We start from the raw sequence: 25,745 nt of genomic DNA on the forward strand, positions 1-25,745 counted from the left end.
AAACAGGACAGACAAAGAATATAAGCATAATGATCTGAACTGAGATGCGATAAATAAAATAAAACTAAGAAAGTTAAAAGAGGGGGGAAGCTATATAGAAAATGTAAAATGGCAATAAGATATGGAATGGTATATAAAATGAGCATGAATTTGAATTTGTGTCTGTATGAAGAGATGTAACCTGGGATCAAGCTGCTTTCAGAAAAGATGTTTTATGTTTTTATGTTTTATGTTTGTTTGTTTGTGTATTGTTTTTGAAAATCAATAAAATTTGTTTAAAAAGAAAAGACAAGACTGCGCAACAAGAAGATGGGGACAAAGAAGAAGCCATCTTTAATGAACAAATAACTCTATCTGGGGAAGAAAGGGGAAAGGGGGGAAAGAGAATGGAAAATTTAAGACTTAAAAAACAGCCAAAAAAGGGAAAAATAATTTGAAAAGTGGATATAATGTTGGAAAGCAACAGAAAAGGGGAATACAGAAGAGGGAAATGGAGGTGGAGAGACAGGGGGGTAAAAGGGGGAGAGAGAAGAAGAGAGGGAAGAAGGAAAGGAAGAGGAGTTACAAAGGTTTGGAGCAAGATGTAAAGAAACAGGACCTATTTCTTTACATCGATAAAGAGATACAGAGATAATGGGTGAAAATTTAACTGAAAAAGGGATTCTGTGAAAGTACATAAGATTGTATTGTTATATTTGTAATAGAAACAATGTTAGAAAATTGGAAACAACATATGATTAAAAAGAGGGATAAATACTCAGTGTAATTTAGTGAAACTTTTGTGAATAAAATAAATGAAATAAAATAAATGAGAAAACTGAATTAGGAAGGAACGGGAACATTTTAATTACTCAATGCTTTATAAAATATAAGTGAAGGGGGGGGAATTAACTATGGAAAGTATATAAGCATTCCCATAGAAGTATGATATTTATTTGAAAAGTAATGTGTAAAATGTTAAGATTTAAATGAATATTAATATTAATGATAGAATTGAATTGGAATGGATTGTTGTTTTAATTATATTATATATTTATAATTTTTTTTTTTCAAAATACAGTGTGTAGCTTTAGAATGTACCAAGCAGAATCCGAATGAAAGTTATATAATATCTTAAGTGTTATATTTTAGGAGAAAGATATAAAGGCATCATACTCCAATCAGTGATTACAGGAGAAATTTTGTTTAATGAGAAAAGATAGTAGACAGTTGAAAGGACAGACAAAGAATATAAGTATAATGATCTGAATTGAGATGAAATAAACAAAATAAAATTAAGAAAGTGAAAAGAGGGAAGAAGCTATATAGAAAATGTAGAATAGTAATAAGATATGGAATGGAATATAAAAATGAGCATGAACTTGAATTTGTGTCTGTACAAAGACATGTAACCCAGGATTATGCTGCTTTCAAAAAAGATGTTTTATGTTTTTATGTTTTGTTTGTTTATGTTTGTTCTTAAAAATCAATAAAATCTTCAAAAAAAAAAAGAAGTATAGATCCTCCCATTCCACACCATCCACTCAGAGCTGAAGAAGTGTCTTAGGTGAGAAATGAAAAATTTTCAAAGAAAAACCCAAAAGTCCAGTTGCCTTTTGAAAAAGCATCTTTGAGAGAAAAAAGTAAAGGTTGAACCCAAGAAAAATGAGGTCATTGTTCATTGAGGTTTTTTTCTCAGCCCCAATGTTGCTCCTTTGGATATTGATCAGCCCAGTCATTCAGTTACCAATCTTTGATGATATTTTATTGAACATTGATAAAGGGAAATACCATATGCATTCAACATCCAATTTAGCAGAGTATTCTATGGCAGCTCTAAGTCACAGAGAGTGGAAACAACCTTCATAGAGCCTTCACACTTGTACTGGTAATCATAAAAGATCCAAACTTTGAAGATTCAATTACTGATCTAATCACTGTCAATATATAGATTGGGGAGCACTGGTAGTTCCCCTCCTTTCTGCTCCTTAGAGGGAAATTGACTCCACTGTCAATTTCAACAGTATTTTAGGTGGGGATCTCTTGAGATGGCAATAGCCTCTGTTGACTGAGAACCTCAGTTGTCATTGCCCCAAATGTCATTTGAATGAATTGTATGAGAACTCTGAGTAGTTTGCTAGGCTATAATAATGTGACTATATGGAGTCATTAAGAGAAGCATTGATTTTGCCCTTGAGCTTGTCTGTTTTCCAGTGTGTGGTTAGGCGAAAGAGAGCTTGCAATAATACCAGTACACATAAATCAGGCTTTTTAAAGTTAGACTTGAGCCTAACTGATTTAGTTATATCAGACAGAGGGAGACTGACAGAGATCATTGTAGCACTGGAAAACTAAGAAAAGGCTTTCTGAGGATAATCCTGAATTTCCCAAGCAATGCAAACAATTGAAGGTGAAGATTCATTCTCCCAGCTGTTGGTCTGGTTTCTGAACATTTTGTTCTGCAGGCTAGTTAACATCTTCATCAGAGTTTAAACTCCTAACTTGGTAATTCAGAAACCAGCCCACAAGCTCAGAGAATGAACCTTCACCCTCATCCTACACATGAGCTACAGATATTCACCACTATTGCAATGCAAACAATTGTACTATAAAATTGTTTACAAAATAACTGATCTCGGCAATGGTTGCAAATTATTATGGTATGTGGCAGATTACCTACAGGTTTTGGAATACCACTTATAAGATGTTCTTTTCTCCCTGTTAGAAAACCTCTAGGCTCTCCCCCTCAACTTGTCTGCCGTGGGACAAAAATAGAGGATTTGGCTGAGGCCCAGAAGGAGGATGGGGAAAAATCATGACAATGGGAGCTCTGGCTTGATAGCATAACACTCTGTTTGCTTCTGGCTCTCCCTCTCTTCCTCCTCCTCTTCTCCTCTACTCTCAACTACTATCTTAGTAGGGAAGAAGAAATGGAGGAAAACAGTCAGGTGCTTAGGAATCCCGCTGCCAATCTTTGATCTGATTGATTAATCTACATGTCCATTGCCAAACTAGATTACTATTCTTCCAACCTCTCTCTGGATCTTAGCCATGTTCTCTATACTTCTGATCTTTGGATGCTATGGATGTTTTCAGCCTCTTCTCTGGGAGTCCACATGCTCCAGTTATCCTGCATCATTTTCTCTAGCAATAGCAACAATCTGGTAATTCTGGTTCTAAGCAAAAACAGCAATTACAGGCACACAATAAGGTCAGCAGCCAGGACCAAGGGTAATACCCTTAGTTTTGCTGAATTCTACCTTTAAAAGCTTATTCTCCTCACCTTGCTTATATTGCCAAACCAATGGTTATGAACTATCCACAAGAGAATTAATGTAGCTAGCAATGCACATGTATAAAAGCTAATATTCCATTTATAATATATTGCATCTCCAGCATGGAACAGAAGGCAGTCGTTCTTTTACAAAGATCCACTGAGGAAACCATCATGTATACAAGGAGATTTGTTAATGTTATTTAACAAAGAGGGAAAATAATACCTTGTACCTGTTGTGAAAAATTAGCTCAGTGATTTCTCAATCTTAAAAAGGACACAATGGTTGCCTCCCATTTTAAGAATGTAAGTGGCTGAAGAGTAGAGGATGTGTTTCTCCACTCTAGGTACTGGTCTCTACAATAGCTGCCATTGGAAGTTTGATTGACTCTAATATTATCCCACTTCTGGAAAAAGTTCTGTGAGAAAGATAAATATCTATCAGATTCAATAAGGAGTTTGGATGATAGCAAGCCCCAGAATAAAGAGACATGATAGTTTTAGATAGGATGATTTCAAAATGTACCAGAACTATTTGTAATCCTGCTGAGCCATTGCTAAATGTGAAACATGATTTGGCAAAGTATGTAGCTTCATAAACATATTTGGACATAGAAGGATGAAACCACAAGAAATAAGGACCTGAAAGTAGCTGGTGGGTAGAGATTTGAGATGTACATGGGTATATGTGGAGACTCTCAGTAAGAAAGAACAAGGAAGAAAGTTGTGAAATGAGTGCAGAAAAGTATAAAAAGAATCTCTTGGGATGAGTTCGGGGCCACTGGCCGTAGCTAGTCCTTGTTGGATCTAACTGTTGTCTTTGGACCTCGTTGTAATGGGTAATTGATATAAATAATGCTATGATGGCTATTCATGTTTCAAATTGCTCACGAAATAAACTTCTGGATCTTAAGTAAGAATTATTGTTTGTGGTTTGTCTGGGTTCCTCTTTATTGGGATGTTTTTACAACAGTTCAAAACTGACTTTTGGCAGAACAAGAAGGGTGGGATAAAGAAGAAGCCACCTTTAATGACCAAGCAATTTTAAGCAGGGTAAAAAAGGGAAAGGGGGGAAAGGGAGATAAAAACTTAAGCATTGAAGCAACAACCCCCAAAAAGAGTAATTTGAAAAGCAATCATAATATCAGGAAGAAGCAGAAGGGAGGATCACAAAAGGGAGAATCAGATAGAAAAGGGAATAAAAAGGGGAGAGAGAAGAAGAGAGGGAAGAGGGAAAGGAAAAGAAGCTACAAAGGACAGAAACAAGATACAACTCTGGGAAGCAAACTGTTCCACTGATTAATTGTTCTCCCTGTCAGGAAATTTTCCCTTAGTTCTAGGCTGGATCTCTCCTTCACAATGTTCTGCCCATTATTTCTTATCCTGCCCTCAGAGGGTTTGGAGAATAAGTCCACCCCCTCTTCTCTGAGATAGCCCCTTAATTAGTGGAAAACATCTTTCATGTCACTCCTCATCCTTTTCTTTGATAGGTTAGGCCAGAGGTGTCAAACTCAAGGCCCGGGAGCTGAATCCAGCCTGTGGGGCACTTAGATCTGGTCCAAGGGGCCACCCTAGAAACAGCAAAGGAGAGGTCCATGGTGCCTCTGCCAGCAAAAATGAAGCTCGGGAGCACTGCGTGCAGCCTCCCAGGCTCTGTTTTCATCTGCAGTGGCCTCCTGCCACCCTCTACCAGTGAAGAGGGTTTTCATCTGTGTGTGGCCCCTGAGCTCCGTTTCACTGGCAGAGGGCAGAAGGAGGCCATCGCAGATGCAAATGGAGCTCTGGAGCCCATTTTTTGCTGGCAGAGCACTTGGGCCACCATAGACGCTCCCGACATGAGTGATGCCAAGTTGGCCATGCCTACCCTGGCCCCTTACGTCAAACACAACTGTGATGCAGCCCTCAATGAAATCGAGTTTTACTCCCCTGGGCTAGACATATGTGCTTACCTTAAACATTCAATAAACATTCATCATCCAGTGCAGCCACCAGACTTGTTATTACCTTTGTTGCTCTTCTCTGCTATTTGCTCTTAATATCTATTGGCTGATCTGTTGCCTTTAAAACCGGGGAAGGTTTTTACTGGAAGCCAAAGAACAAATTCACATCGGATTTGGGATCAGGTGCTGCGGTGAAAGTGGAGAAGGAAAATTCCACACTCACATATATACTTTCTTAATCTTACTACCTCTATACAATTAAAGCAACCTATGCCAAATATTTCCTTCTATGATGTTAGAGGGATTGGCAGATTGGCAGATGAGAAAGAAATGGAGGTAGTGACAGATTTTATTTTCCTGGGCTCCCAGATCACTGCAGATGGGGACTACAGCCAAGAAATTAAAAGACACTTGCTTCTGGGGAGGAAACCTAGGGCAAATCTAGACAGCATACAAAAAAGCAGAGACATCATCCTGCCAACAGAAGTGTGTATAGTCAAGGCTATGGTTTTCCCAGTTGCAATGTATGGCTGTGAAAGTTGGACCATAAGGAAGGCGGAGTGCCAAAGAATTGAGGGCTTTTGAACTATGGTGCTGGAGAAGACTTCTGCAAGTCCCTTGGACTGCAAGGTGATCAAACCAATCAGTCCTAGAGGAGATCAACCCTGATTCTCTGTAGAAGGCCAGATCCTGAAGATGAAACTGAAATACTTTGGTCACCTAATGAGAAGGAAGGACTCACTAGAGAAGAGCCTAATGCTGAGAAAGATTGAGGACAATAGAAGAAGGGGACAACAGAGAATGAGGTGGGTGGATGGAGTCACAGAAGCAGTTGACGTGAACTTAAATAGACTCCGGGAGATGGTAGAGGACAGGAAGGCCTAGAGGAACGTTGTCCATGGGGTTGTGATGGGTCAGACATAACTTTGTGATTAACAATAACAACAACAACAATGCCAAATATTTCCTTCTATGATGTTAGAAGGATTGACAGAGGTGATTGGCTCTTAACAGTCATGACAATTGGAAGTAAACATCAAATGCCAATATTTAAAATGCAGCCTCTGAATAGGCTGAGCACTATGTTTATATTCCAGGAGTATCTCAACATGTCAATCTTTAAAACATTTCCTGATTTTTATTTGAGAAATCTATTGCTTTTCTTGATTGAGATTATTCCTTTTCCAAAGCCCACCAGCTATTTTTGAATGTCAGAAATGCCTACTTTTCAAGTAAGTGACGTGCAGTTTTATTCCCATTTAGGTAGCCCCAAAAAACATTTATTGAATTAGTCAGTTGCTTAATTGATTTGCTGAATTTTGCTTGTTCAGTTTTGATTCCATCTTACCATCAGTGAGATTTTCCCCCATTTCCCAAAATATGTTCTTTACCATTCAAAGCAAATGTCTGTTCTCTGATATGCCAATGCAATTCTTTCTGAGTTTCAGGATTCTTAGCCCTGTTGTTGTGGTGAGTGATATTTTTTATGGAATCTGCTTGGTAGTGGAAAAACAATGTATCAGCAGAGTGGCTAAGAGGTTGTCTTCAGGTGATTATTTAATGCCATTTTCCCCATTCTCACATGGGCAAGAACAGAATGTACAGTTCTGATCACCCAAGTTCTAAATAACATGGGATGCTTACACACATCCCAGGCTCTCTTCAGACTTTCCATTTTGGAATTGGTTAAGAAATGCTCACAGAAGACTGTAGAAGTTGAACTACATTTCAACATTATAAATATAAATTTTCAATAGACCACAACAGAACTAAACTATAGTATTCAGATCACATGAAGGGTGACATAACAGCAGTATTCCAATAACTAAGGGGCTGCCACAAAGAAGGGGGGTGGTCAACCTACTCTCCAAAACACCTGAAGGCAAGACAAGAAGCAATGGATGGAAACTAATTAAGAAAAAAAATCAACTTGAACTAAGGTGAGATTTCCTGCCAGCTAGGACAATTAATCAATGGAATGACTTGCCTGCAGAAGTTGTGGGTCTTCCAACACTGGGGGTTCTTATGAAGAGATTGGACAACAATTTGCTTGAAATGGTATAAGATTTCCTTTCTTAGCTGTCTAGAAGACCTCCAAGGTTCCTTCCAACTCTGTTCTGTCCTATTAACAGTTTCACATTATAAATCCTACTTTGGGTATCTAATTAGTGAGGAGGAGGTTGGAGAAATTAATGTTGTATGATGGTGAAGGATTTGAAAAAACAACAACTGGATATGTCTGTTCAGAAAGTCGGATGATTAATGTATGATAGTACTGCTGTTCTCAAATAATTAAAGGGCTATCAGAGAAGTTATGGTGAAAAATTGCTCTTCGTTGCAGTTTAACAGGATCAAAGGTAGACATCTGGGTTTTCTCTTTGTTTCTCATTGCCAAGTACAGCAAATGGCATGATTCTGATGAGAGACACCCCAAAGGATATAATTCTTCACATCTGGAAAGCATTCGCTTATTATCAGAGAAATCTGATAGGGTACCACAAGGAAAAGAGCCTCTAACCTGTTTTTCTATCCATATGACATAGACAGTCTCACAGTCTCCTTGAAATCAGTCCTTTCAACTTCCTGGGCAGACAGAAAACAATTCGGGATACCTGGATGGGTTGCCAGGTGCCGTATTTTAAATCCTCCCATCTTCAGCAAAGCAAGTTGGGAGGCTGTCAGACCCAACTGTGGTGTAATTGGAATAAGAGTGGTGGTTGACACATATTGTGGAGGTCCATTTCCTCCTGTTTTGCACACACTGAATCTGACCAATGATGGAATGTCTAGCTTATTTGGGGGGAACTTAATACAGACTTTACAGTAATTATGGATATCAGGTTCCCTGTGGTTCCCTATCCCTAACCCCACTGAGTTACTTGCTTTTTGCTTTAGGGAGTTTCCTGAGTGACAGACAAAGAGGAGGCAATATACACCCTACTGCTTCCTTGTATGTGATGGCATGCCAGTGCCAATAGTTTTGTTCCTCCAAAATTCCTCCTGTTGGGCTAAAGGGTCAATCCACAATCTTCTAACTTTGCAGACTGCAGACAAAGCAGAAAAACAAATACACCTTCCATCATCTCCTCAAAGTGTTGGAGAAAGGCTTAATGAGTACCATTGCAAGCACCACTTCTGATAGCATTTCAGATCACTGAGATACAGAAAACTCGCATTATTTCTTTGTCAACCAAATGGTTCAAACTCACATCTGGTAGCCTGAATAACTGGTTACAAAACAAATATACCGAAGTTCAAGAAACCATAGCTTAGTTTGAAGGGCTAGTTTATTCTCTGCATCTTTAACCACATCACCAGGGGAAGGGGAAGGGACTCAACTTATCTTAGATCAGTCTAGAGCAAGGGGTCTTCAAACTTGACAGCTTTAAGAATTTTGGACTTCAACTCTCAGAATTCCACCTCCACTTATGTTAGCTCAGGAATTCTGGGAGTTGAAGTCCACAAGTCTTAAACTTGCCAAGTTTGAAGACCCTTGGACTAGAGCCTTGAGATAGAGCAACATGTGAACATTATAAAATAAATACATTATAAATTACATATCAACTTTCCCCACCTTGCTGCTCTCCAAATACCTTGGAGGCAGAAGATTATGGAAGTTGAAGCCCAGTCAACCAAAAGAGCATCTGATTGTGATAAAATAATTTAATTCAAAATAACATGGTTTGCCTGGGTCCAGAAACAAACTAGTGGCTCAGTGTGCTGTGCAAACTCAGTTTGGATGATTGTGTATACCCAGAGCTTTTTTGCAACACTGGTTAATCAGTTCACGCAACCATGGGCACGAAAGGGCAGGTTGCCTAGAAAATGACCAGCACCTTTGTTGCTGTTGTCCTCTCCCCACAGCAACATGGGCTATAAAAACTGGGCTGAGAGACAGCTGAGGTAGTGACATTGGTTCATGGGGCAGAGGGAGGACTCTGTGGAACTAAGACAGCCTGAAGCACCCAGAAAGAGATACTTTTGTCAAAAAGTACGAGTACAGAAGCACTACTCACAATGAGGAACAGTTGGAGGAACAGTACTAGGAGGTGTAGTAGCATTGGGGAAGAGTTGACTAGTGGTGAGCAGTGTTAGTCTGTACATGTGTTGCCTAGGCATCTGTGTTGTTGTGTTGGCTCTCTTGTGTTTTGAAGCCCACTGACTTCATATGCATAAAAGTGATGGCAGAGGTGGAATATCCATTAAAAAAGATGGGCTGTCCTTTTTTTACCCGGGGGTATAATTGTACTGTGTGAACACAACCTCTGAGTGGTTTTAATGACTCCAGAATCTGAAGGAGGGGGATTCCTCCCATTATTCTGTTGTCCAGCTGAAGATGCAGAAGCTATCTAGCCTAACTCCATCTCCCATCCAGTGCAAGCTTTCCTTTTGGGTGTGAGTGTGTGCATGTGTGTGATTGCAAAGGAGAAGTTACATTGTTGAACTTTCATCCTCAAATCTATCGTTGGCTTGATATAGAAATTAAGCAGGACAGGTACAGACTCCATCAGATAATTAAGGCTGCAGAAAGAACAATTGCAACCAGCCTGCCATCCATCGGCAGTTCCAGGTTCAGGTAGAAGTTGGCAACCTGTAATTAGACGGGTCAGAAAGAGGGCTATGAGAAGACGTCTGCAGACTCCTCATGTCCTGGACATAAACTGTTTCAACTCCTCCCCTCCAGGTGGCACTATAGGTCATTGCATGTCAAAACAACTAGATCTGGAGAAACCTGTTTTTCTCCTGATGCCATCACTCTGCTAAATACCCAATTGTCACAGTGCTGTCTAATGTATATGCATATTTACCCATGTAGTATGGCCATAGTATTATTTAGTCTTATCTTTTTTACTGACTCCTTTTATTGGGATGATGATGATAGAATTGAACAGAATACTTTATTGGCCAAGTGTAATTGGACACACAAGGAATTTCTCTTGATGCAAAGAAAAGATACATTCATCGAGTCAAGAATCATCAGGTACAACATTTCATAATAGTCATAGGGTACAATAAGCAATCAAATCATACTAGGAAACAGTCAATATAAATTGTAAGGATACAAGCGACAAAGTTACAGTCATACAATCACAAGTGGGAGAGGATGGGTGGTAAGGAGTGATGAGAAGATTAATAGTAATAATAATGCAATAATAATTGGACAATAATTGTAATAGTTGGACAGTGTTGAGGGGATTATTTGTTTAGCAGAACGATGGCATTTGGGAGAAGGAGAAGGAGAAGGAGAAGGAGAAGGAGAAGAAGAAGAAGAAGAAGAAGAAGAAGAAGAAGAAGAAGAAGAAGAAGAAGAAGAAGAAGAAGAAGAAGAAGAAGAAGAAGAAGAAGAAGAAGAAAACGATGAAGACGACGACGACGACGACGATGGTTCTGTTGCTTTGCACCTGCACGGAGTCCTTGTCTGTCTAATCCCACTCGGCCGAATAAAGTTCAGTTCTATCCCAATCCCAATTTCCATTCCAATTAACTCCAACTCCATCTGCTGAAGCTTGCGGGAGGCAGCTGATAAAAGAAGATTTACGAAGGGGAGGTCAAGTTTTTGCCAGCCTTTCCCTGAATCATCTCGATCGAGTTCCCCCAACGCGCTTATCCAGGTCACTTAGCATCTTATTTAAAAAAAAACTAAAACAAGCTGCGCCTTCCCAATCTCTTTTCGCAACCTCCTCCCAGCCCCCGCACCCGCCTTTCAGGCGGACAGCCTTCTGTCCCGTAGGGACGGGGCTGCCCACCAATAACTTCTGCCGACAGAATCCCAGCGCTGTCGCGTCGCCAACCCGGCTATTTAACCGAGGCAGCGCCTGCTGGAGCGGCGGCTGGCGGAGACTTTCCCTGCTCTCTTGCTCCCTCTTCCGACGGAACGGCCGGCGGCCCAGAGCACGTTGGCGAGCAACAAAAGACGGCCGTTTTCTTGGGGGGGAGGGGAGTTTCGCTGAAGGCAAGGGTGGAAAAAAACATAATAATAATCATAACAACAACAATAATAATAATAGTAAATAAAGCGCAGAAAGTTCCTCTTGCCCGCTCATCATGATTCAGTTCACCGCCGAAAACCACCGTTTGATGCTCAGCGACGGCAATGCTATCCCGGTGATAGGACTCGGGACTTACGCGGATCCCCAGACGGTAAAGCGAGCTTTGATTTATTGACTTGCATGCGCCTGCCTCAAAAACTCTGCCCGCCGCCCTAAAACGTGGAGCCTGTCTCCATCCTAAAAACTGCATGGACTTCGCGTGCCATTGAGTCTCTCTCTCTCTCCCTCTCTCTCTTTTTCTCTCTCTCCCTCCCTCTCTCTCTCTCTCTCTCTCTCCCTCCCTCCCTCTCTCTTTCTCTCTCTCTCTCTCTCTCTCTCCCTCCCTCTCTTTCTCTCTCTCTCCCTCTCTCTCTCTCTCTCTCTCTCTCTCTCTCTCTCTCGGCTCAGAAAAAGCCCTCCGGTCCGCCCGTCCATCGCGCGCGCGAGTAAAATGAGGCCACCCACAGCCGCGGTGCAAAAGCGGAGTCCTCCCTTGCAATTGCAGGCGCTTTTGCGAGGAAGCGCGCCTTTCGTGGGAAGCGCGCCTGGTGTGAACTCTCCTAACCTCTGCGCCTCTTTTTGTTGTTTTTGTTTTTGTTGTTGTTGTTGTTGTTCGTTTGCTTCTGAGTCGGCTCGCTTGGTAAAAAAGGGGGAACTTTTCTTCGTCTAATCCCGAATTCTCCCGAATTGGGAGGGTCACGGGGTGCGGGTGAGGTTCTTGGGCGGTTTTACCCATCTCCTTTCTGACTGGCCTTTATGTGACTACTTTTTTCCTTTTCCTTTTTTTTTTGGGAGGGGGGGAAGGAGATGGGTCGTGCAAATTAGCCTTGAGCCCCGGAACAGAAACAAACCCCTTCTCCAAGCGGGGTTCGGTAGTTTGAAACTACCCCGTTTGCATTCAAGACTCCAAAAATGACGGGGGTGCGGTTAAAGTTTAAAGTTTTGCCTTCCCCAAAACTCCCATTGAGTTCGGTGGACTTTAAAAAAGAAAAGAAAGACACACTTCCATAGGATGCTAATGGAAAGAAAGGAGGGGGGAAGGGATGCATGCCGAATATATGCCTCATCTGGGCTTCAAATTTGGGGGTGAGGTGGGGGGAGAAAGAGCTGTGCATTTGCTAGCTAGCGTTTCAGTCTTCCTTTTAACTACTCCTGATGAGAGCGTGGAGACCTGCTCTTCCTTCCAGGCATCCTTGGGGCTTGTAATGTAATGGCTGCATCTCGTTCCACTGTGGTCCAGAAGAGAGATGGCTCCTCTGAACAATAGTGAGCTTGGGAAGAAAGCTCCCCCCTCTGGTGTTCTCCAGTTGCGAAGGGGCTTCAGTGCCCTCCCTCATTTCCAGCCAGGGTGGAAGACTTAGGGATGCAAGCTTGATTCTTTTGCTTTCATAGTGGCAGAAATAAAAAGAAGTCGTTGATGGAATTCGGTGGTGGGAATTCCTTCCATGTCGATCCCTAATGGGCTACTCTGGGCTTGCGGTCCCTATTTTGGGGGATCCAGATGCCATCTCTGTCTGCCTTTGTATTCCTGCATCTCCCTTCGTCTTCCCGTAAGGCTACATCATTCAGGTGATGCTTGGAAAGGCGTTCCTTGCAACAAAAGGGGGCTTGTACATCTGGAGTCAGACTCTGCAGTGTTAATTGAGCCCCAGAACATTAAGGGGTGGGGGAAGAAATACCTTTGTCTGATAGATTTGTGTTGCTTTAAACAATTTCTCTGTCCATCTCACAACAATGAATCTGGCAGCTAGACAGAGATTTTCACAGTTAATAAAACTCAAAATATAGTCTGCGGCTGTGGATTTCTTATCCCTTGTCTCAGCATCTTGTGGCTCACGATTCTGCCAACGATATTTTAAGAGATGAGGAATGATCTGTGTTCCTTATGTGGAACCTCCCAAGAGTCTAACAGCTTTGATGAATAACTGTGTTAGCTGGGCACGAAAGATGTTCTTGTCCCAACACATATGATAGTAGCAGATTAAGATTGGCTTGCCATACTTATTTTTGATCTCAGGTGGATTAATTGATTTCTTGGATTTTCCTGCCATCAGATTACAGAACTTTGTAGAAATGTAGCTCCAGACACCGAGGACTTTCTGAGATCAGAAGCTTCTGAGGATACTCGAATGAAAATAATGGGTGTTTTAATGCAGTATATCTTGAAATCTCTCCGAGATAGACTTGCTTGCCCGGTATATCTATATAATTTTATTAACATTTTATTTAATCTTTTTTTTTAAAAAAAGAAGATAAACCTAAAACAAACTGATATAAAGTGAGGAAAAGAAGAAAGAAATAAAAGAGAAAGCTAAAAGCTTTTTTGTATCTTTTTAAAATTTCTTTTTGTATTTTTCTTTTACTCCCCCTCCTCTTTCTTGCACTTTTTTTCAAATAGCCCTGTCCAATGTATCTTGAGGCCTCCAGATATCTTGTCCTTGTGTTTAGCTTCTTGGCTTGGCTCTTCATCTTGGCTATCCAAGTTGAAATTAAAAAGAGGGGAAGAAGTGCTTTTGTCCTCGATCAGTTCTGAGAAAGCCCAGGGTCCAGAAAAGTCTGTGGTTTGAATTCTTCTGTCTTCCCAATGATCCTCTGTCTTTCAAGAGAAGGAAAGAGTCTTGCCTGATGAAAACAGCATGTGTGAGAGGAAAAAAATGTTTTCTTTTTGTCTGAAATGATGTAGGGTCTCCTGCTTGGGCAGGGGGTTGGACTAGATGACCTATAAGGTCCCTTCCAACTCTGATTATCTATTATCTGTTAAATCTAGAAATCTTTTTTCTTGACAGATAAATTTTCCTCTAACAATAAGGAAGAGGCTTATTTATTAGAGAGGAGGAAAAATGGCTTGTTTTAACTGTTGCAAGGTTGTGTTGATTACCATCGTATTAACTTGTTAATGGAAAAGGAACATTAGGCTGCCAGATCTCTGTTGCAAGATTCCCAACTGTCTGTAGGTGGCACACAGAAACAAACTCTTTACTGCCAGCTAGTGGTTGTTAGAATGCTTGCAGTCCAGAATGAGGAGCCCTGATTTTAAGTACTGGTATATAAAATAAAGGTATTGTATCATCTGACTGCAGAGAACTCTTTCTGCTGAGTTTTAAGGGAGAGAGATTTGTCCTTTCTACTATTTTAAGAACAATATGTACATTCTTCCACTCAGAAGGCTCTCCCCTCACTGTCAAAAAAATGTAGAAGAGACAATTCCCTTGCTCTTTCAAATTATAAGCATTGTAGGCACTTGATAAAATACTTGTGACGTGTCTCACATGTATTGTGACTTGTATAATCAGTATCATCCCGTTTCAAATCCTATATCATTTTAACCATGCAACTGATGAACTGGATCAAGAAAGCTTGTGTTTTTTAATAAAAAGTATAGTAATCGTTTGCACATGTGTTATTCAACTCCTTTTAGTTTAAGTTCTTTAAAAGTAATTGCAACCTCTCAGTTGTCTGCTGATACATCTTGAGTGTTCCTCTATATATTATAAGATGGGCTGCTTAGTTGCTCAACTTCAATAGTGAGATGGGGTGTGTGTAAATTTGATTAATAAACAGAACAGAACACAGAATATTGTACTTAGTCACAAATTGGAAGGAATTAATGAGAATTGACTGGGTCTCTTGATTGGCCTGTGATTAGTTTTATCTTTAATTCGTTACTCTAAATTTCGTATGCCTATACATCTGATCTGAGGGATAGTTCCATAGTTCTGCTTTCAATTGCTCAATATTGGTTATAGGAAATCCTCAATTAATGACCACTTGTTCAACAATTCGTTTAAAGTTAAAGTGGCACCGACCTAATTGTACTTACCACCAGTTCTTGAAGTTCTGGCCATCCCAGAACCCCTGCAGTTACATAACGGTGGCATACTATCCTCTGGTGGCATACTATCATTTTTCCAATTCTGTGCATAAGTTATTCTTGCTGCCGTTAATAAATGTAGCATTAAATACTCTTGTTTTGTTATCATATTTTCCCGTTATTATACCTAATAGAAAAGTCACCAGTCTGAATTCAATTTGCTCTTTTATTATTTCTTCTATCCATTTTTTTGTTGTTCTACTTTAAGTAATGGCAGTCAAATTCAACATGCTTTTGGCTGAGCATCTTAAAAGTTTGATTTAAGAAAGTAGTCTTTAACAAAAACAAAAAAGCTGGAAATGGCTAATCACAAATAACTTATAAGTTTCTCGTAAAGAAATGATAACAACCAGAATGCTATTAGAGCAGGGGAGTCAAGAAGGCGGGCCATAGTCTGAGTCCGTCACATGCAGGCCACACCCACCCCAGCTCCACGAATAGAGAAAACGTCATGAAATGTCACATGACGGCAAAGTGACACTGCGAGTTTGACACCCATGTATTTGAGAATCATTTATTATTTCTCAATGTTACACTTCATGAAAAGAAACAGGTTTGAATAACTGAAGGTTATAGGTTTATTTCTTGGCATTTCTGTTATTAAGAAAAAGAAACAAAGAAGTAGGAATAGAGTGATTGAGAAAGAACCTTTGCTGGAGCCCTTAACAATGTGGGTTATCTTATTGAATTAGTTTAAATGAATGAGAAATCATTTTAAATTGTCCTAATTTTACTTGCACCAGAGAAATACCACTTCTTTGAGACAAGAGAATGTCTGAAGTCAAAACAGTGGTTGGATTTGCCCATCATGCGTAACCATTATTTGCTTAACCTTGATTTGTTAATAACCTTGAGTGGATGATTACTACATATCAAATCTAAAACAAACAAACTCTTTGTGTTTACTGCAGTATATGAATGAGCCACTATCTGTTTTGTCTATTGCCAATGAACAACAACTAGAGGAGTTGGCAATTCCTACACTATCCTCTAAGCTTAGGACTTAGTGTAATAACTGTTGTGTAATAACATCAACATAAACTAAGAAGATAATCTACACAAAACCTGGAGGAGTCCTTTGGTATCTTCAGCCAGGTTTTTCAGAAATTTGGATTCTGGCTGCCTTTTGCAAAGATTCTCTGCTGCTGTTAAGTCAAAAGAAGTTCAGTCTCCAGAGGAAGAACATGGCTTCCTAACCTCATAAGGTTTCTAAGTCTGCTCCCTGCCTGCCTATTGTATTGCTGCAGTGAGCAAATATAAAAGGCAAATAAATGTGTCAGACTGCCTTGCTTTCAGAGGAATACTTCTAAAACAAAAGACCAGACTCCCATTCACCTCAGCTCTTGGAGCTCCCTGAACTAAGAGTCAAAATCAGTAGCCAGAAGAGGCCATGTATCTCTCTCCATGTCTCTTGATCATCATCATTTTAGCCATCGTTCATCCACTGCAGGATGAAGGACAGGATATTGTCATGTCTCTTGATAACATCCGCTAAATATCAGACATTATCCTTTTCTTCAGGCCATAAAAAAGTTGATGAAAACTTTCTCTCTTTTTTTTGGAACATTTTATTTGGGTTTTCACAAAAACAAAATACAAATAAAACATCTTTTTTGAAAATAGCATGGTCCCAGGTTATCACTTCTTCATACAGACACAAAATACAATTTCATGCTCATTTTTATATTCTATTCCATATCTTATTACCATTTTATATTTTCTACATAGTTTTTCCCCTCTTCTAATTTTCTCAACTTTGTTTTGATTATCTCAATTCAAATCATTATATTTATACTTTTGTCTGTCCTGTTAAAATTTCACATTATCTTTTCTTATTAAACAAATTTTTCCCTGTAGTTACCAATTAGAGTATTACACCTTTATATCCTTTAATTTTATCCATTCAAGCTCTTATTTAAGCTTCAATTTATAGCTTTATAGCATTCAATATAATACATAACTTCCAATCAAATTCTGCTTGATACATTCTTAAAATAAACACTATATTCTTAAAATACTCTTCGGCTTTGTAATGGAGATGAGCACCGCCCCTAGAGCCGGAAACAACTAGCACATATATGTAAGGGGAACTTTTACCTTTATCTTTTACACTGATTAAACAGGCCTATTAGGGAGATCAGACCAGAAATCAAATCCACAGGAAGACCAGAATAACACTTTATCGATATAGGTTATAATGACAGAATCCTGAAAGTCTAACTATGCCGTACTTTCCTTCATTCTTGTATTCCAGTGAATCTGTGAAGTTTTGCCCGAGTTGCTTCTGGATGGTTTCTTACTTCCCCAAGACTGAATTGATTGGTATTGATTCTTGAATATTTCTGTCAAGTTGCCATCCTTACTCTCTCCTCATCCCAAATCAGTATGAGTACACTTTGATATGACCCGCAGTGGCTGCAGGTTTGCTTCCGGCTCAGTTCAAGGTTTTAGTTAGCACTTTTAGTTAGCACTTTCACAGCCTGGGCCCAGGCAATCTGAGGGACGGTCTCACTCCAATGAGATTGGCCCACCCCAGTTATGCTGGTAGAAACTTAAAAAGTGGTGGTTCATGCTGTGAACTCTGTTGGCCAATAAATTTTGATTGACCAGGTCCAGAAGAAGAACTTTTTCTGTCCTGGCTCCCATCCTCTGAAACATCTTGGCCCCTGAGATGAGAATCACACACACACACTTTTGGCCTTCTGAAAGTCCTTGAAGACATGGCTGTGCCAAATAGCCTGGAGCTCCAATGGGGGTGTGTGGTATTTTGAAGGTGGCTAATGGAATAGATAACACCCACCTCCTCCCTGTGAGCACTTTACTCCCTCTCTCCTCATCTGGGTCAATTTCATTTTAAGTGAATTTTAATTTTAAGATCCCTATCAATGTTTTACAGTGTGTTTTAATTGTATGTCCATAAGCTATGTAGAGTCACCTCTGGTGAGATGGGCAGCATCCAAGTTTAATCATAAATAGTAAATAAATGATAGAAAATAGAGAATAGTATTTTGCTAGGCAAGGATGTCACTAATCTTGCATAGAACGAAATTAACACGCATGAAGTTTTGTGACATAATCGCAAGAATGTGCCCAAACTAACCAGTATTGTCCTTGCCATCAGCAGTACATCTTCCTGTGGCCTGAGTAAAGAAGACTGCTAATATAACATTTTTCTTCTCTATTATTCAAGACTTGATTGACCAAAGTCATGACAGGCAGCAGAAATCAAAGCTTATGTGCCCATATGGCAATGGTTACTGCATATTAAGTATTATATTACCCCTTGGAATGCAAATAAAGTAAATGGTAAAGAATGTGAATTAGTGAGGGGTCCTTGGGGCTCTCTCAGCTTGGTTGTTTTCTTCCAAGTATTTCATTACCTAAGCTCAAGTTTGAGCTAATGAAAAACCTGCAAGAAAACAGCCAAGGTCAAAAAGCGCCAAGGAACCCTCATTTCCACTCTGAACTACAAATATTCCCCTTTATTGGTAAATGTGAATTAGTTAATGAAACAAAAAAAAAGTTGTGTCTGTAAAATTGAAAGAAAGAATATAAGAATATAGATAAACGCAGGCAGCAGAACAACAGGTCTAATATGCAAAAGCATTAAAAGATAGATTATATTTTTTAAAAAAGAATGAAAAGTACTAATGTCTGTGGAGATTCTCAGTCATCCAGGTCATGGTTGTCCCAAAGGTGCTTTTACAAGAAGCAACTGGACTTTCTGTTTCTTCTTTGAAGATGTTTCACTTTTCATTCAAGAAGCTTCTTCAACTTTGAAATTGAAGAGGAAGAGGATGAACCGATATCCTCATAATTGACTAATTCAGTGTTTCAGTTGGCTGGGGAATTCTGGGAATTGGAGTTGCCAAGGCTGAGAAACATGGATCCAGGGGTGGGATTCTATCAGTTTGTACCTATTCGGTAGAACTGGTTGTTAACATCCTAAGCAGTTCAGAGAACCGGTTGTTAGAAGAAATTACTGGCTTAATCCTGTAAGGAAGGCAGGAAGGAAACATTCTGGTGTTGCTTACAGAAACTGCCTCTCCATTAACCCTTATTACTTTCTTGGCAGGACTAGACTTCCTGTCTTAGGAACATCTCTGGAGTTATTTTCCCTTCCTTTGCTGCTACTTTGCTTGTGTGGAGTGACCATTCAAAGTTACAATGGCACTGAAAAAAGTGACTGATGACCATTTTTCACACAACTGTTGCAGCATCCCCACAGTCATGAGAGGCCAGGCGAAGAGATGTGTGCCTCAATGTGTGTGTTGTTGAGTTGGCCACACCCAGCCAGTAACATGACCACCAAGCCATGTGCACCCAGTCACATGACCACTAAGCCACGTCCACAGAACCAGTTGTTAAAAAATTTGAATCCCACCCTGCATGGATCTAAGAGTTAGAAAGAATTCCAGAATTTAAGTGTCTGCATACTTTCCTGACTTGCTCTTAGCTTATAAATCTGGCAGGCCATCTGTGAAGATGTATTCTGCTTTTTGTAAAAATAAACAAGAGATGCCCCTTCAAAGGAAGAGTGGATAAGTCTTAGTAGCCACCACCTAGTTGTTGCTGTTTTTAAGTTGCTATGTTGCTTTGTACTGGTATTGGGTGGGGGCGGGAGCACCAGTTTGGATAATAAATACATACATGCTGACTAACCTAAATCAGCAAAATTAAAAACAGGATTAATGAGTAGTTTTGTGCTGTTGACTTGGGAGGAAGGAGATTGTGGTTCTCGCATATGCAGATTTATGCTTCTTTTAATTAATCACCAGATAATAGATTTAAATCTATTGGATTAATAGAAGAATTGAATGCTTGCTTGTTTCAAAGTACTGTAAGCCCAACTTAATTTTCAATGGAACAGATGATCCAGTGAAAAAAAGCATAGAATTGTAATTCTATGCATATTTACTGAGAAGTAAGCTCTACTTTATCAAGGCTCAGTTTTTGGATAAATCCATAGAAGACTACAGTGTAATTTCCTTTAATTGGACATTCTTATTCTGAATAGAATTTTAAAATCCTTTTCAATCTTTTCTTTGTTCTACTGTTCCTAGTTTTCTGGGTTTATCGTGGTATGCTACTTTAAAGGTATATGGATCTAAACTAAGGTAATAGATTTTTTAAAAAATAAAAGCCACCTGAAAATCCCAACTGTGCCTTTGTGTATGTTTGTTTAATCTTAGCTGAATTTTCAACAAGTGGCAAAATGTTAAACATCTGGAAGATACTACAGCTTGTTGTGAACAGACCTCTTCAGCACAGAGAAACTGCATTGGCCAGATACAAATATATGGATATACAGTATTTATAGGCCTGTGTATTTAATAGACGTGTAAAAAACAGAATTTCAACATATGCTGATATCAACTCTTAACAGGAGTCACTGTTTGTCAAACTTGACTCAGAGGTGGCAAATGCCAAAGACAGCTTGTAAAGGAAGGGCAGCCCTTGAGTAAGCCACTTGCAATCAGAAATCTGGATTCTCAGAAAGTCTCACTACTCAGATGTGTTGAAAGGAAAGGAGGGTTAAGTTACAGAATCCTGGAAAGGGGGTATGTGCACTTTAGTTCCCATTGATCAATAAGAATCTTAAGGAGGGGGCCTCCCTAATGCCTTTGATTCTCTTCTGCCTTTTGCTGCAATGAAAACGTTGCAACTCACTTGCTGAGGGAAGAATGTGCATTTGTTGTGGCTCTTCCACTTGTGCAAATGACTATTCCATTTTCATTTCCTCTTCCCCCTCCTCCCCCTCTTCCTCCTCTCTCCTCCTCCTCCTCCTCTTCTTCTTCTTCTTCTTCTTCTTCTTCTTCTTCTTCCTCCTCCTCCTCCTCCTTCTCCTGCTCCTCCTCCTCTTCTTCCTCCTCCTCCTCCTCCTTCTCCTCCTCTTCTTCTTCTTCTTCCTCCTCCTCCTCCTCTTCTTCCTCCTCCTCCTCCTCCTCCTTCTCCTCCTCTTCTTCTTCTTCCTCCTCCTCCTCCTCCTCCTCCTTCTACCACTCCAGGCTTCAAGGGAGATATAAATTTCTGGTTCTTGCTTTTCTCATGGCCTCAACCATTTTTAATGGATGTCATTGTCTTTGATGTTGTCTCTCCGTCTTCTTCTGGGTCTGCCTCGTGTTCTATGACCCTCTCTTCTTTTTGTATTTGCCTTGTATGATATTAAATCCCACAACATCCTTGCCAAGTTAGCAAACCACTTTATTTACTGTTTTTTTTAAATAAAGTTTTATTTGGGTTTTCGCACATACAAAATGCAAGTAAAACATCTTTTTTAAAAATAGCATGGTCCCGGGTTGAACTTCTTTATACAGACACAAAACTCAATTTCATGCTCCTTTTTGTATTCTATTCCATATCTTATACTATTTTCCATGTTCTATATCATTTCTTCCCTCTTTTAATTTTCTCAATTTTATTTTGATTATCTCATCTCAATTCAAATCATTATATTTATACTTTTGTGTGTTCTGTTTCAATTTCATATTATCTTTTCTCATTAAACAAATTTTCTCCTGCAGTTACTAATTGGAGTATGACACCTTTATATCTTTTAATTACATCCATTCAACTCTTATTTAAACTTCAATATATACCTTAAGTTTATGACCTTCAATATAATACATAATACATAACTTCCAATCGAATTCTGCTTGGTACATTCTTATAATACACACTATATTCTTTGAAAAAAGAGAAAGATTGTAAATATATGTAATTATAAACCCTCATTCCATTCCAGTTCATTTTTATCATTAATAATCATTAAAATCTTAACATCTTTAACACTTCTTTTCAATTAAATATCATACTTCCTTAAAAACACATATAATCACCATAATTAATTTTTCTCTTATTTGTCTTCACATATGTTTTATAAATCATTAAATATTCATTTTGTTACATTTATTTATTGACAAGCATTCCACTGAATTATGATAGCTATTTTATCAAACATTTTAATCATACATTGTTTCATATTTTCTAAAATTATTTCTGCTTCTAATATAACCATACTATCTTATGTACCTTTGCAGAATCCCTTTTTCCATTAAGTTTTCACCCATTATCTCTAAATAGGCCCTGTTTCTCTACATTTTGCTTCTGTCCTTTATGACTTCTTTTCCTTTTTTTCTTCCCTCTCATCTTCTCCCTCCCCTTTTTACCCCCTCGTCTCTCTACTTCAAATTATCTCTTCTGCATTTCCCTCTTCTGTTGCTTTCTGATTTTATACTTATTTTTCACCCCATTTGGTTTTTTTTTTTTTTTTTGGAGTTGTTTTTCCCAATCTTAAACTTTCCATTCTCTTTCCCCCCTTTCCTTTTTCCCCGCATCTAAGATAACTTGTTCATTAAAGATGGCTTCTTCTTTGTCGCAATCTTCTTGTTCTGTAGGCATTTCTTGTTGTTTCTCATGATTCCAAATCTCCATTTCTAAAAACTGAAATACGAAGCCAAAAGAACCTCTCCCATCTTGTGCATCTTCTTTGTACTTTTTAAGTTCCATTTTCAGTTCTTCTAAAAGTGGGGCTATTTTAAACAGATTTAAACAACCACCCGATTGATTTTAGTCATTCAAAACAATAACCAAGAATCCAGAAATCATCAAGAAATCCAGATAGTCCTGAGTTATATCTACTTATTTCTTTTTCCACTTTCTCTTCCTGGGGTTTTTGTTGCAATATTTCAGTTAGAATGTATCTTTTGGAAGTCTTGTTGAGATTTTGCTGTAAATTCTTTTTAATTCCAGGTAGTCTCCTCCCTTCCAGATCCTGCCCTTTTATTCTTTTTCCCTCCTTTCCTGTTTTCAAAAGCTTTTGATTAACCAGAAATGTTTATTATCCCTTTGACTTTTTATTTTCAACATTAAATGCCTATTGATGTCAAAGTGGATTTTTTTCCAATTTCTTGCTTAAGAAATTGGAGGAGAAAGGAGAAAACCAATCTTTTCCCTTTTCTCTCTCCTTCACAGCTTAAAAATCTTCTTAGGGAACAATGTTATTGTTTTTTAACAGTTTCAATTCCAGGGTACCTTATTTGTTGCTTTTGCTGTTTGACCCGGTCAACCAAAACTTTCTCTTCTTATCTTCCTCCTGCACATTCTTTTTCGGTCGAGTTCTTCTTTGTGGTGGCCATTTCTGACCACCGCTACAACCAGCTTTGGGAAAGGGAGTAATGGCCAGCTGGGGAGGAGAGATGCGGCTCTCCTCAACCCTGCCAGCAGTCTCCCCCCTCTTCACCACCTCTACGGGGTGGCTTAGCCCCGGAACCAGCCAGCTTGGGGCGCTCCAGCGGCGAGCACAGATCGAAGCCTCGCAGAGAGAAGGTTTTGGTCTGTCGCTGAAGAAGCTCAAACTGGAAGTCTCCACTTTATTTACTGTTTTTGTATGTAGTTTAAGATTGGTTTTATTCCAATTCTTTCTCTTATGGTCACCTTTCTGATTTTTCAGAAATAGAAAATATCAAATAATAGAGAATTCTATTACAGGTAACATTTTCTTTGAATTGAGTTGATTCCAGGTAATTACCTGCCCTTCCTGGGGCATTTGTGGGGTGTGCAGCCAAGGTAAGCAATTGTTGACACCTGCTTAATGATGTAACCTCACACACAATACAGCTTAGTGCTTGCCACTGATGTCATGACATCGTTGTATCATTTGCAGAAGACCTCATGATGCACATGTCATCATTTTGACATCCTCAAGGCTTATTAGACCTTATTAGACCTAGTCTGCTGTATATCATTTTCTCGGCAACAGTACAGATGTGATTGATCACTTCTTTGTTAAAAAGAATTGTGCTTTTTTAGTTTCCAGTCTAGACGACAATCCTGGGTTTTGTGGTGCTCTTCCATCTAAGTTATAACCAGGTCTGATCCCATTTAGTGTTTTGAAGATCATCTAAAGTTGGTCAAGGACAACTCTACTCAGTGGCCCTTTTTCTGAAGCAGAGTATTGTGGCAGCCTCTTTTGATACAGGTATACTTTTCTGTCGACTCAAGGATAGGTGTATAGCATATAAATAGCTCTTGGTTGTAAATACTGTGATACAGAATAAGAGCCATTCTAAGGTCACCACATGCTTAACCTGAAATAATCTAATCTGCTTTATTTTATAACAGGTGAAAAGTCCACCATGTAAGTCTTCTGCCTCTTCAGATGAACCACCACCTTTTTGTGACTTCAATAGCAACCTTCAACCAACTTGTTCCCTTCATCCTTCCGTTATTGTACTATTGCACCAAGAAATTCATACAGAAAATTTATCTATTTGTCACTTGTTTTCAGCTTTATTTGGGAGCAAATCCTCGTGTCCAGTGGTGCATTTCAAAATAGTTTATCACTGGTTCGGTGGTCATGATTTGGTGGGCACACTTTGTGCATGCGCACACACTTTGTACACACATGTGTGCCAAATGCACACTTTGCACAGGTGCAGAGGCTTTCCTACTCACCTCCTGCAATCCTGCATTCTCCCTGTCACTTTGGTAGCTGATGCCCCGCAATCTGCTGTGCTGCACAAAGTAGCTGCACTTCAAAAGCAGGGAAGAAAGGTCAGTAAGGGAGTCCAGGCAGGTGGGCGGGCCCAACAACAGTTTCAGCAGCTCCTCAGAGAGAATCAGTTCAGTCTCCACCGATCTTTGGCGCTACCAGCATGTCAGAACTGGGCCGAACGGGTAGAATACCACCACTGTTCGTGTTCTAAATCTCTGAGTTCATGCAACTGACCAAGTGGCAAAACTTACATCATAATTAATTAGTCATAAATCAAGGCCTACCTGTAAATGTATACACACACACATCTCAGCTTAAGCTATCTTAAATTGTATTAAATAAGGGAAGACCTCATTGTAGTAGTGAAATATAAATATGGTGAATGGTGGGAGTGAGGATGGTAATTTAAATGGTAATGTAAATAAGACTGGGGAGTGAAAGCAACCTGGGAGTTGGACTAGAAGACCTCCAAGTTTCTTCCAATTCTGAGTGAAGCAACCAACATCTAACTTTGATTTTTAGTTATTTTTATGTGCCATAAAGGAGTTAGTTATAAGGACCAGCAGAGGGGTGGAATTCCTTAGCTTCTCATTCTTCACAAAGTAGGCAGAACTACAGGTCTATGTAGGCCAGGGGTGTCAAACTCGATTTCATTGAGGGCTGCATTAGGTTGTGTTTGACCCTGGCCAGATAGCCAGCTCAATGTCACCCATTGAGGCTCCATTTGCAGCTGTGATGGCCTCCTGCAGCCCTCTGCCAGTGAAAATGGAGCCTGCATATGGCTTTCCCAGGCTCTGTTTTCTCTGGCAGTGGGTTGCAGAAGACTTTTACCATTGAAAACAGAGTCCAGGAGAGCCATCCGCAACCCCCTCAAGCTCTGTTTTTGCTGACAGATGCACCGCAGGCTGGTCCTTTGCTGTTTACAGGGCGGGTCCACGGCCCAGATCTAAACACTCCAAAGGACGTATCCAGCCTGTGGGCCTTGAGTTTGACACCCCTGATCAGTGGTGGGATTCAAGCATTTTTACTACTGGTTCTGTGGGTGTGGCTTGGTGGCATGTTGTGGCTTGATGGACATGGCAGGGGAAGGATACTGCAAAATCGCCATTCCCTCCCCAACCCACTAACCTGATTTCCAGCTCTGTTTTCCTGTGAA

General features: G+C 39.7%; 1 protein-coding gene across 2 annotated transcripts in view; it reads left to right on the forward strand.

The window, feature by feature from the left end:
- The window catches only part of AKR1D1 (aldo-keto reductase family 1 member D1), a 64,488-nt gene that overhangs the window by 2,976 nt on the left and 35,767 nt on the right, over nucleotides 1-25,745 (forward strand). Inside the window, exon 1 of one of the 2 annotated variants that reach the window (XM_026725100.2) lies at nucleotides 11,188-11,334. The exons of the other annotated variant lie outside the window; for it this stretch is intronic. Within the exon in view, the coding sequence (XP_026580885.1) occupies nucleotides 11,239-11,334 (96 nt within the window). The 5' untranslated portion in view covers nucleotides 11,188-11,238. Of the gene's footprint in view, nucleotides 1-11,187; nucleotides 11,335-25,745 lie in introns of those variants that run through there. 2 annotated transcript variants of the gene reach the window in all.

The sequence above is a fragment of the Pseudonaja textilis genome, chromosome 5 (assembly GCF_049901715.1).
Source record: "Pseudonaja textilis isolate UNSWEBS1 chromosome 5, rPseTex1.2, whole genome shotgun sequence".
Taxonomy (NCBI): Eukaryota; Metazoa; Chordata; class Lepidosauria; order Squamata; family Elapidae; genus Pseudonaja; species Pseudonaja textilis.